The following is an 11,883-nucleotide window of genomic DNA, read 5'->3' as shown; positions in this document are numbered from 1 at the left end:
CGATGCGAGCAATGCCGCAAAAGCGATACGTGAAAGTCGTATGTTTGACAACGAATCACTTATAGATTGTGAATTGATAACTTGTGCTGTAAATGTTATTCTTCACGATGCTTCTAACGAATAAATTATTTCATTGTTAATCTGCGTTTAATTATTTTTTCCCTGTCTGATAAGTGCATAGTTGATAAAACTTTTTCGCTCTCTAGAAAAGTGATGAGCTAGCTGAGACGTGATACTCCAGTTAGAACAAGAGAGATGTAGAATTAAAAATCAAGAGGGGAGCAACATTATAATATGTGTCCCCATCGTCACGTTTCTGACAGTCTTGAATGTAAAATGGATAGAGAAGTAATTGTAATTGATGATAGTGATGAATACATGGATATAGATGCCGAAGAAGTAAATGATGAAGAAATTATAGAAGAAGAATCTGAAATTGAAATATCATCGACAGCAGATTCTGATTACGATAGTGAGTGTAGCGATGACTTTAATAACAAATGTGTACGAGTTTTAAATCAGGCCGATATAAATGATTTTAATGAATTGACAAAAATGTGCAATATTTTCTTTTATTATAAAACTAATAAAGATGAAAAATTTTGTTCTACATGCTTCCTGCGAGTAGCAGACTTATACTCACATGTGCTGTGCGGTTGCATGAAACTGTAAGATATACTCTAATTGAAGGGAAAACGTGTTGCAACTGTAGATGCTCCCTAAATCAAATTTTATCGTGCAGTGTGTGTCCTATTTGCACACATTAAACTGTTTAAAAATTAAAACACTTAAAGTGCTGTGAAAATGGCGAGTGATGTGAAGATGCTAACTCAGGACGAATACATTGCATCGCTGGAAAAAGATGTGTTGAAGAAAGCCGATTTCTTCGAAAAAGAAAAGCAGTGCATCCAAATGAACGTAAAATGAGTTATAGTAAATGGGAATTGGAGTGCGATGGATGTATCGATTTGCTGAAAGGACAATACCCACAACCATGGAGATTTTTTTGGAAATTTTATGAAATAAAAATAAATCCGAAATTATTGATCGGAGATTTGCAGTCACGGACCGCTCGAATCGCGCGACTTGAAGAAATAAGAAGATCGCTACGCAGACGTTACTTAAGCGTAGATACCAATGTTCCAGCACTATCGACAAACACTCCAGTCAATTCAATCGTGCAGGCAATACACGGGCGCGAAATAGGTTTCAAAAACGTCACACGAAAAACCTGTATGATTGCATCTTTACGCATAATTTGTATCATTCTCCACTCGACTTTTTTGAATGGCGAGTTCATAATTTCTATGTAACAGAACTCAATCCTGGTTGTATTGCAAACGAGTTTTCTTGGTAATCTGTGTAAGTTTTTTATTTTAGAATAAATTAAAGAATTAGGAAAATATTAATTAATTTTTTATTATGCAGAAACCGCATCCACTTCGCCATGCCGCCGCCGTCGCACCATCACTCAACACCGCCCCACATCCCCTATTTATATTTCATATTTTATATTTATATTATATTATTATACTGTATATTATATATATTGTATATTTTATATTTTAAATTCACACACACACATTTTGTAAACATACACACACACACATTTGTACAGTACACACATATGTATATACATATATATATTAATTAAAAAATTATTATTAAATAAATGTATTTATTTAAAATTCCTCTCCTTTCCACCTATTAAAATCTTATTATTATTAAGAAAGAAAAAATCTCTCTTGCGTACGCCTCTCTCATTCGCTCTCCTTCGTCGCGTTACCTCTCACGCGTCATCTTGTCGCTATCTCTTTCTCTCTTGCGCTCACATGCGCCTTGCGTTACCTCTCTCTCTCGCGTCCGCCTCTCGCGCTCTCCTTCGTTGCATCAGCTCTCGCGCTCTCCATCGCCGCATCATCTCGCAACATCTCTCTCTCGCTCTTGCATATACGCCTCGCTTGCGTCATCTCTCTCGCGTGCGCCTCGCGCTCTCCTTCGCGAACGCCTCGCGTCATCTCGCTACCTAGCCATCTCGCACTATCTCGCGACCGCTATCTCTCTCCTTCGCGTTATCTCGCTACCTAACCATCTCGCACTATCTCTCTCGCTCTTGCATATACGCCTCGCTTGCGTCATCTCTCTCTCATGTTCGCCTCACGCTCTCCTTCGCGTTCCTCTCACCCCGCGGACCCCTCACCCAAAAAGCTTCATGCGGTCTTTCGCGGATTCCTCTCTCCCCGCGGACCCCTCGCGGACCCGGCTCCAAAATCGCGGACGCTCCCCCTCCCCGCGGACTTCTCGCGGACCCGGCTCCAAAATCGCGGACGCTCCCCCTTCCCGCGGACCCCTCGCGGACCCTGTACCAAAATCGCGGACGCTTCCCCCTCCCCGCGGACCCCTCGCGGTACATCGCGGACGCCTCCCGCGTGACGTCATTCCCCCTCCCCGCGTGACGTCATTCCCCCGCGCCCTGGTTTCCCCTCGCCTCTCACCCCCCCCCCTCATTGCCCCATGGGTTAGAACCGGCCTTATATCACTACTTAAGGCGCAATGAAATATCTGTCGAAATCCGTGATGAGCGCAATATTGTCCACACTCTTCCTCCAATAGATTTTTGAATGCTGGAGAGATACCTTCCAAATTATATATCTTTCTGGAAAGTATATTTCGCAAGTAATGTGCTTTTTCACTGCCTCTAACGTAAATGTAACGCGTGTGTCTTATAATTTCACGTAAATGCCGCGTAAAATATTTTGGATTAGCCTCGCCATCGAACCGCCATTTGATCCCATGATAATTTCGTGCGAGCCAGCAGTTTTGTCGTCTTACTTTTTCGGGTAATTCAGCGAACGGATAGGGCGGTATCATAATCCAATGGTCGACGATCGGTGCGTCAATCGCGACAACCGCGACTTCCTTAGGAAGAAACTTCTCGCTCGCATCGCGGAAGCCTTGAATGTCAATGACTATATCCATATTGCGAAGAAAAACTTATACGCTTTCGTTGGCGAGGTTTAAGTTTTTCACGAACCGTCGACGAACGCGTCTCGAAGGAAACTGATATTTCTTTTTGTTACATTATAAGTTTTTCTTCTCGTGAAATGCGTCGGCGAGTGGAAGTGGAAGAGAGCGGGGATAAGAAAAATACAAAAAATTTTTAATCGTACGTTGCGACGAGAGACATGTAAATGCCGCGATAAAAAATTTAACCGGAAAAATCGACGATGACTTGACGAGTCTATTTCTATTACATTATCAAATTCTCCGTAAACAATACAGTTAATTGTCTCGGTGAGCGCTTTTTCGAATCGTACTTCTAATCGTAAACTGCCGTGTCTCACAAGATTCCAATGCCCGGCGCAATTAGCGGACAAATCGGGTGTGAGATCAAAAGCGAAAAGCGTGTATCCCTTGGAATAATCGTCTCTACTTATGGAATTTCCCTCGTTTAAGAAATGGATGCCCGTTCCCGAGAAGAGCGTTTGATAAGCATCGACGTAAAGCGGTTCTTCCGGCGAGAAAACCGGTTGTAATGGCCTACTAGGAATTTGCGTGCCGTCGACGTACAGAGAGAAGAAATTTATGCCGTAATTTTTAAAATTAAACGGATTTAATTTTCTATCTCCGTTAAATGCTTTATTATTAACAAATCCGACTATTATTCGTTTCGGTAGTTGTCCGAGTATTACGTTATCTAATGATTCGCCCACAACACCGCTGTGAATCGTGAATATTTTAATCTCGAATCTCGTAAGCGGATATTTAGCTGTAACTTTACTCAGCATTCGAGCATGCGCGAGTAACACTCCGGCGCTTATTTTCGTCCTTCTCACTAGCAAGCTGGCATCGAGAATATGTATTTTTGACGCGCTGTTGCTTTCCATGAGGCAAAATGAATCTTTCGAGCGGACGAGTCTCAGTCGTACTTTCACTCCGTTAATTAAGAATTTCTCTTGATTGAAAACGTCGCAATGGAGATATCCTATAAGATCTATCGCTCGCCCGTTGCGAATGTAATGGGCGCGTCTCGCGAGAGCGGTATTGTCTTTCGATTCCAGCGTTTCGTCCATGCGACCCGGTGTATCCGCGTCCCATAGACATGACGTTAGATGGGAAGTTTTTGCGGGTGAAGAATAATTTAACAATGCCTCAATGTACGCGTGGTACGCGTAAGCGTTGTTTGGAGGCGACACGAGCTTTTGATTGAAATACACGTCGACCTGATTGAAGATGGAATGAAGAAAATGATTTACGGGACCTACGGCGGTATCTGCTGTTGTGCCGCTTGTACCTGGAGCTCGAGCCGCTGATTCGTCGCTCGATTTCGCGCGTACGCGAAGACTCAGCAGAGTATGCGTGAGATCTAGATATTCTTCTCCGTGACCGGGGACGACGAATTCTATCGGTGAATCGTCCGAGAGAGAGGTCACGGGCTTGTAATGAATCCATTGTGAACTCTCGATACTAGTTTGTGTGGGCGGCAGGGAAAAGAGATCGAGTTCAGTCTTTAAACACTCGCTCGAATGTGTGTGAAGAAAAGACATATTTATTCTCCGACAATTGTTTCGTCGTCCCTGTCCTCGTCGCGGTTAAATGCGTGTAAATTAAAATAGATTAAGAAAATATATCAGATACGGTACGTTTCTTGCCGATTTTACGTCGTTTCGTGGACGTCTTAAGTCTTTTTACCGTCGTACGGGCTTTCTTCCTCTTATTCTTCGATGATTTTGTATTCGTCTTCTTTTTCGTCTTGCTTTTCGATAAACTTTTCTTACTCGAGCGACGGCGTTTAACGATGCGCGTGTCAAGCCCAACAAAGGGAAAATGAGCTACGTGCATTTTCGCATCCGATTTATATCCCGAACCTTTCATGAGGCTAGTTATTTTTTCTTTAGCTTGTCTTTTAAGATTGTTACGCGATTCTTTAAAGCGATGTTTAGCCGCTACCTTAAACGGAGTATTGTTTTCTACATCATCGATTATATTAACGCCCGCGCGTAAAGCTTCTTTACCCACAGCCCGCGCAGCAGTACCTAAAAAAGGCAGCAGGCGCCTGAATAATCCTCCGAGAAAACTCCCGATACCGTGCCCTCGTTGATAGGGCGATCCGACGAAAACTCGTGGAATTCCACCACCGCGAGCTCCTCCATTCTGTAATTCGTCGTAATACGTCGAGTAATAATACATCAACAGAGAACGAACGAACAAATTTTTTTTTCTTTTCTTTTCTCTTTCTCGTTTTCTCTGTCATAGACACCGAGTATTCTTACGATATCTATTCGATACGTCTAAAGTGCAATGTCACCGTCAGTGTCCCGAATTCGAATGGTATACTTTGACCCAGCTGATCTCTTATATCTATTTCAATCGTACGGAAACACGTTTGACGCAGCGTGATGTATTGAACGGGCGAGAAATGTCTTATCTGAGTTGACGCGAACGCGTAATCATTTCGCGAGTCAAGCGCGACTATTCGAAGAAGGGGAGATTGTACATCGCCGGTAATGTAAGGTCTGCAAATGTCGCAATAGACAAAGAGTTTGTCGGGAATACCTCGCAACAAACTACCCAACTCGTCGGCTATTATCATACGAAAGTGTGTGAGTTCGTAAAATAGCAGAGAATGCATCTCTTCATCATAGACCCACGAAGGTAAAACGTCGGGTATAACGGAACTACTTTCGATTTTAACTAGCTTTTCGTTGTTATTGTACATTTCGATACCGATTTCATTATAAAACCACGCGGGTAACGGAGATGGTACAGTGGGTTCGCTATCGAGCTGAACAAGATCTCTGCGCTTGATGTGTATATCAAAGCCGAGTATGCGGCGGAGTTTGTCGGAAAAATTTACATAATGCGTCATACTACATTTATTTTCTTCGCAGGCAAGTTTCGCATGAAAACTTTACCACCCATGAAGACGTTAAAATGCCAAACGATATGCGAATCGACAGATTTAGCGGCGTAATTCACTCTCGATAATATCGCGCTTACTTAAGTAAATACCCGCAGGTACCTGAGATTTCATAGCCTTAACTGTCTTATCGTGCTCGTTAATATCGATGAATCTGATTAAACTTTCATTATTTCGTATATGTAAAAAACTACACGGAAACTTAATCTCCGTGAGCGCTACTTCCCAACGTCCGTGTAATTCTATACGCTGGGGTAATTCAGTGGTGAAACATGTGTTGTATTTTCCGGAAAGTAATGCATGCTACTGTTGCTCGGGAGAATCATGTAAAATTCTTCTTCCCTCATTTTAACTCAAAGATCTTAAACTCGAAGCGGGTATCCAAGAGTCGAATTTGAAGGGATATCCTTGCCAATTAACTAGTAATTGTTTATTGTTGCCGTCCCCTGCTTTTTATTACCCGCTCGACGATAAATTCTTCCTCTTGCAAATCTTTATTGACCGGAGTTAATTCTTGTTTGTAAAAAATTCCGTCTATATCCTCACCCGCTAAATCGCTTAATTCATATACGCGTGGTTTTTCCATTCGAGAACGCGGCAAATTCGAAATATTCTTCGCTCCACTTTGCCTCGTATCCTTTCTCAAAGACTACTTTTGCCCTACTGACACGCACGTGATCGCCCTCGTTATATTTAGCCTTTTGTTTATCGTCACGATTCTTTTTCTTCTCGTTGTCGTCCTTCCATCGGCGATTCATATTTTCACGCGCGATGCGTGCATTTTCCCGCGTAACGGCTGCGGGCTGCATTTTAATAGAGGTATGACGAGTATGGTTGTAAGCGCGAACGATATCCTGTAAAACATCGTAGCGTCGCGTATTTTTATGTGTAAAATAACGCCACATCCGTTCCTTGAGCGTCCTATTAAATCGCTCCACTACAGCTGCTTTAACATCGAGATTACGGGCTACGCGAAAACGAATGTTTCTTTTTCTTTTAAGAATTTCTGTATAGGCTGCGCTATAAATTCTTTACCTTTATCCGTCTGCAGATAAACAGGTTGGCGATCTTTGTTTTTCAAAAGTACACGCTGAAAGGCTTTTGTCACGCAGGTAGCTGTTTTGTCGCATAAAGGTTCTACCCAAACGAATTTACTAAGGACATCTATAATTATCAACAAATAAGAATATCCGTCATTATAGCTCTTAAGATTACGAAGCTCGATCAAATCTGCTTCCCATAAATCGTCGATATTTGTCACGTTGTAATGTAAACGAGGAAATTTTCGTCGTACTGGTCGATGTAGCGTATACGCATCTTGCGATTTAAGCCATTCGACGACATCGTTGTGCGTAAAATTTGGTTTAGCAGCTCGAGATAAATTCTCCGTCTCGGAATAGCCTGCATAATGCGAAGGAACGTAATACAATTTTTCGAGTTCCATTATTCGAGTTTACTCCAGCGAAATAAACCCTTCTTTTTCTTAGGCGAAGAATTCGGCACTAATGTTTTATTATCGTCGCTATCGTCAGTGGCGGATAAAAACACCGTGTCTCCTTCGGTCTCGTTTAACTCCCGACCGTATGACTTTGAACGCGACAGTAAAGTTTTCGGAGTGGAGCTTCCACGCGGTAACGTTTTCTCAATACGCAGGGATCTACGTGCGGACGTAGTCAATAAATCGCGATTCCCTATAAGATTGGTGGGTGTGCCTATGTCGCGCAGTAATTGCGCAAACTGAAATCTCCCGATTGCTTTTATCGTTTTTCTCTCGCGTATCGCGTCGTTTATAAGATCGCTAATATTCGATCCCGCTACAACGACGCCGTCTATAGTCACGAGTTCGCGTTTATCCCAACTAATTTTCGATGACGGGGTATCTAACAAATATTTCAATAAGGCGTTTGCTTTGGAACGATAAGTTTGGGACACGCTGTTGAGTATTTCTTTGATTTTTTCCGCTGATTGCGCACGTTTCTTCCCGAAACTACTTTCGCTAACCGTATTATCACTGCTGATTGAAGTATTTCCATAAGATTGTATTTACATAAGTTTGTCATCCAAGGGCATCTCGGTATCTTTATCCTGATCGTCCTCGCCCCCGTCATTGTCAACATTACTAGCGTCGTCGGCATTATTGCGCGTATCGTTGCGCGAATCATTGCGTAAGTGTCTTTTCGTTTCTCGAACAAAGTGAAGATAACGCTGAAGTACTTCTTTATACAATTTCCATCTTTCGCCTTCATCGAGGGGAGTCACGAGATTAGAATACGCCACATTTCCGCGTCGAGTCGCGATAAGGAGGTTCCAGGAGTTCGTACGGTGTTATTATTATTAGCCTCATTCGATATCATTGTATTTTCTTTCTTCGACGAGTTATCCAGCATTGTTGTAGTCTTCGCTATTTCCGGTTGTTGTTGATAATGTTGCGTTTGTCGCATTCTTTCAAGATTTTCCGTAGAAATCAGTACCATTTTTTTTGCTCTGTCCATTATTCCATATGGCGAACGAGAACGCTTCATATCTTTTTATTACTTCTTTTCTAGTCACGGAAAAACCAAATATTTGCAGAGTTGTATTTTTTTTACTCGCCGATAATCCGGGATAATACAACGCTGAGCAAAGGAGCAATAAGGTAGGGCAAAAAACCTCCGCGCTGAACCAACAGATTTCTCTTGGTTTTCCAATTGCCGCGTTTTGCAGCGACGCGTCGAAGGATAGATTTATGCTTGACTAAACGTGTTTTTTTGTGATTATTGAGCGGCACGTTACCTTTAAGAGTATTATAAATACACTCTTGAATACACTTTATGAGATTATTGTCGGCGGTACGTAAGAACGACGCTCTTTGATTTTTCTTCAGATAATATAGAGTTTTCAAAAGGCAGCCGTTTCTCTCACCGATGGAACGTCTGGCGATTTTTATCGCGTCGTCGGATGAATTTTTTGACGTCGTCGACGTCTCATTTTGCTGTCTTTTTCCGCGTGTTACCATTACGCTAAAGTTGCGCAACTGACAAGTCTCGCATGTAAATGCTGACCTTTTATACGACCTCCGTTACTGCTCGACTAATCGATCTACGAGGAATGTAGACGTAATACAACGTATCGCTGGGAAAAATGCACGTGCGATATTCGTCTGGAGTCGATTGTTTCAGATCGAGCAATAAATACCCGTGAGGTCGCGAGGTAGCGTCGTAGCAGAGAGAAGACTGAGAGACGTCACGGCCCGGTTTTAGGTGATCCCTGAAAGCGATACGCCCTCTGTGGACATAGAAAACGTGGACATGAACTATATAGCCAATGTCCACGAATGTTCTCAGAGGGTAATGCATAATGTCCACACACGCATAATGTACAATTTTGGTTGAGATCCATGCTAATGTGCACGAAATGACGTATATGTACAGTGGTGGTCAGTGAGGTTGCGGGACATATTTTTTTTTTAATAAGTTTATAAATGTGTAGTAAAATTTAAGATACAAATCTTTTCATGTGCTTATGCGTAAATATGAATGATCATGATGTCAAATTTGCGAATGCATAAGTACATGAAAAAATTTGTATCTTGAATTTTACTGCACATTTATAAACTCATTAAAAAAAAGTGTTGCAACCTCACTGACCACTGTACATATATTAATATCGCTCTCGTGCTCGCTCGCTCTCTCTCTCTCTCTCTCTCTCTCTCTCTCTCTCTCTCTCTCTCTCTTTCTCTCTCTCTCTCTCTCTCTCTCTCCTCTCTCTCTCTCTCAATAAAAAACATTTTTATAAATCAAATTTTTCATACAACATATCTGTATTTGATATATTTTTAAATACAAAAATTGGTATTTTTGAAATACCAATGTCTACAATTATTATTATTAATTGTAATATATATTAATAATAATAATTGTAGACATTGTAATATATATTAATAATAATAATTGTAGACATTGGTACCTCGGCCTCGTCCTCCGCCTCGACCTCGTCCTCCGCCACGGCCTCTTCCTGCGCCACGGCCTCTTCCTGCGCCACGGCCTCTTCCTGCGCCACGGCCTCTTCCTCTATCCCAACCTCCCCTCACACTCTTCATGGCATTATAAATTATTGTGCCTAATTCTTCAGCCTGAAACATTAAGATTAAAAAGATTATTAACAATAAAAGTATTATTCAATATACATATAAGGAATATAATATTATATTCTATGCTATAATAATTGCAGTTGTATTAGAATAATTGCAATTAATTATCCGCAAATATATTTATCTGACGAAATTGAAAACTTTTATTAATTAACATTTCAAAATTAACAAAATATTTATTAAGAAAGTTTTAAACTTACAGTCAACGTTATCGCCGTCGGCGACGTTGTCATCGTCGGCGACGTCGTTGTCGTCTTTGACGATGTTGTCATTGTCGGCGACGTCGTTGTCGTCATTGTCGGCGACGTCGTTGTCGTCGTTGTCATTGTCGGCGATGTCGTTGTCGTCATTGTCGGCGACGTTGTCGTCTTCGGCGACGTCCTTGTCGTCGTTGTCATTGTCGGCGACGTTGTCGTCTTCGGAGACGTCGTTGTCGTCTTTGACGACGTTGTCATCGTCGACGTCGTTGTCATCGTCGACGTCGTCGTCTTCGGCGACGTTGTCATCGTCGGCGACGTTGTCGTCTTCGGCGATGTCGTCGTCAGTATCATTGCCGTCGTCGTCGTGCTTACAGCTGACTGAAAAAAAGAAATATTCAAAAATTAATAACGTGAATAATAGGCCAACTAAACGAGCACAAAAGCAATAGGATGTTGGAATAATTTTGTTTTTATTATGATAAAGTGAGCGTAAACGTTTCGACCGTACTCGGTCTTTTTCAATACAATTTGAGAACAACAAATAAAAAAACCAAGAATAAAATAAACTTAGACATAAATATAATATGACGGACGGTTTAAAAATTGAAATCGCATACAAAACTTGATGTCGAACATCGCTTTACGCTGTTAATTACAAAGTTTGAAACAATACTTGCGCGTTTGGTTGTCATAACATATGTTTAATGGAGCCCTCTCTTGAAAAAGTATCGAATCCTAGTTCGTCGTTGGTTTGCGCGAACGTTCAGATCCGACTCTCCTCGAGTCCATTTTTCAACCCTTCTGACCAAATTGAATATGTTAAACGGAATCTCTCACTAACTTCCACGGAAAGTCTTATTTAAACTAACTTACATGTCAAAAATTCGTTGTTGAGTCTCAGCAATTCGATGGTTTAATGCGTGTCAATGTTAAAAATAAACTGTTTATATAGTCAAATCGCTTGTCATTTAATCAAGGTTAGCCCTATTTAAACATGTGTTTCACTTAATTCTTCTAGAATATCAAAATAGCCACTTTCAAGTAACTCGGTGTCTTTGTTTAAGTTAATACTATTTTTATGCTCTTTTATATATAACATTTCTGATATGAGTCTTTTATTATAATTTATTTCATGATCTAATATTTCAGTTTTTTCCCAATCAAATGTGTAGCAATGATTTAAAATATGTTCAGAGATCACCGAATGTCTTGATGAATCCAATTTGATATTACTTCTATGTTCTTTAAGTCTCGTGCGTAATTGTCTTTTTGTTTGTCCTATATGTGGCGTCGCAGTCATTGCAATTTATTTTATATACTACGTTTGAATTGCTGGGGCCCTCGTTCTTATCTCTGTGTGTTTTGATCACTGTATCTAATTTTTTTAAACAGCGATATCCCACTTTTACATCAGATTTTTTAATTTTTGCTGATATCAATTCTGAAATTGATTCAACATATGGAATAACGACAAAATTGTTCTTCTTGTCATCATTCTCATGGGGACAGCCCTCGACGTCTGTCACATTTAATTTGGTAATGATAAGGTTCTTTATTCTATTATTTATTTCTTTAAAAATGAGATCCAGAGGATAGCCGTTTGATAACAATACATTTATAACAATATGCAAATT

General features: G+C 40.9%; 1 protein-coding gene across 1 annotated transcript; it reads right to left on the bottom strand.

Moving 5' to 3' along the window:
• Positions 1-1,319: 1,319 nt before the first annotated feature.
• Positions 1,320-4,547, bottom strand: LOC145947682 (uncharacterized protein F54H12.2-like). Its single transcript, XM_083057459.1, has 4 exons — positions 3,693-4,547; positions 3,281-3,446; positions 2,833-2,969; positions 1,320-1,358 (listed from the first exon to the last, which is right to left on the bottom strand). Exons 1-4 carry the CDS (start codon positions 4,545-4,547, stop codon positions 1,320-1,322), a joined length of 1,197 nt encoding a protein of 398 aa, XP_082913585.1.
• Between the last annotated feature and the right edge of the window lie 7,336 nt (positions 4,548-11,883).

The sequence above is a fragment of the Prenolepis imparis genome, unplaced genomic scaffold, assembly GCF_030444845.1.
Source record: "Prenolepis imparis isolate NDT839.2.m4 unplaced genomic scaffold, iyPreImpa1.0 SCAF_120, whole genome shotgun sequence".
Classification (NCBI taxonomy): domain Eukaryota; kingdom Metazoa; phylum Arthropoda; class Insecta; order Hymenoptera; family Formicidae; genus Prenolepis; species Prenolepis imparis.
Note: the sequence above shows the minus strand (reverse complement) of the source record. Positions and strands in the feature narration are given on the sequence as shown.

Excerpts from the sequence above, each read along its gene's own strand:
- LOC145947682 (XM_083057459.1), bottom strand. The coding sequence starts at position 4,547 with ATGTCTTTTCTTCACACACATTCGAGCGAGTGTTTAAAGACTGAACTC. Across the intron at positions 3,447-3,692 it reads TGGGCGAATCATTAGATAAC|GGAAATTCCATAAGTAGAGA; the intron begins GTAATACTCGGA and ends TTCTTAAACGAG. Across the intron at positions 1,359-2,832 it reads TCGCTGAATTACCCGAAAAA|ATTACCAAGAAAACTCGTTT; the intron begins GTAAGACGACAA and ends AAACTTACACAG.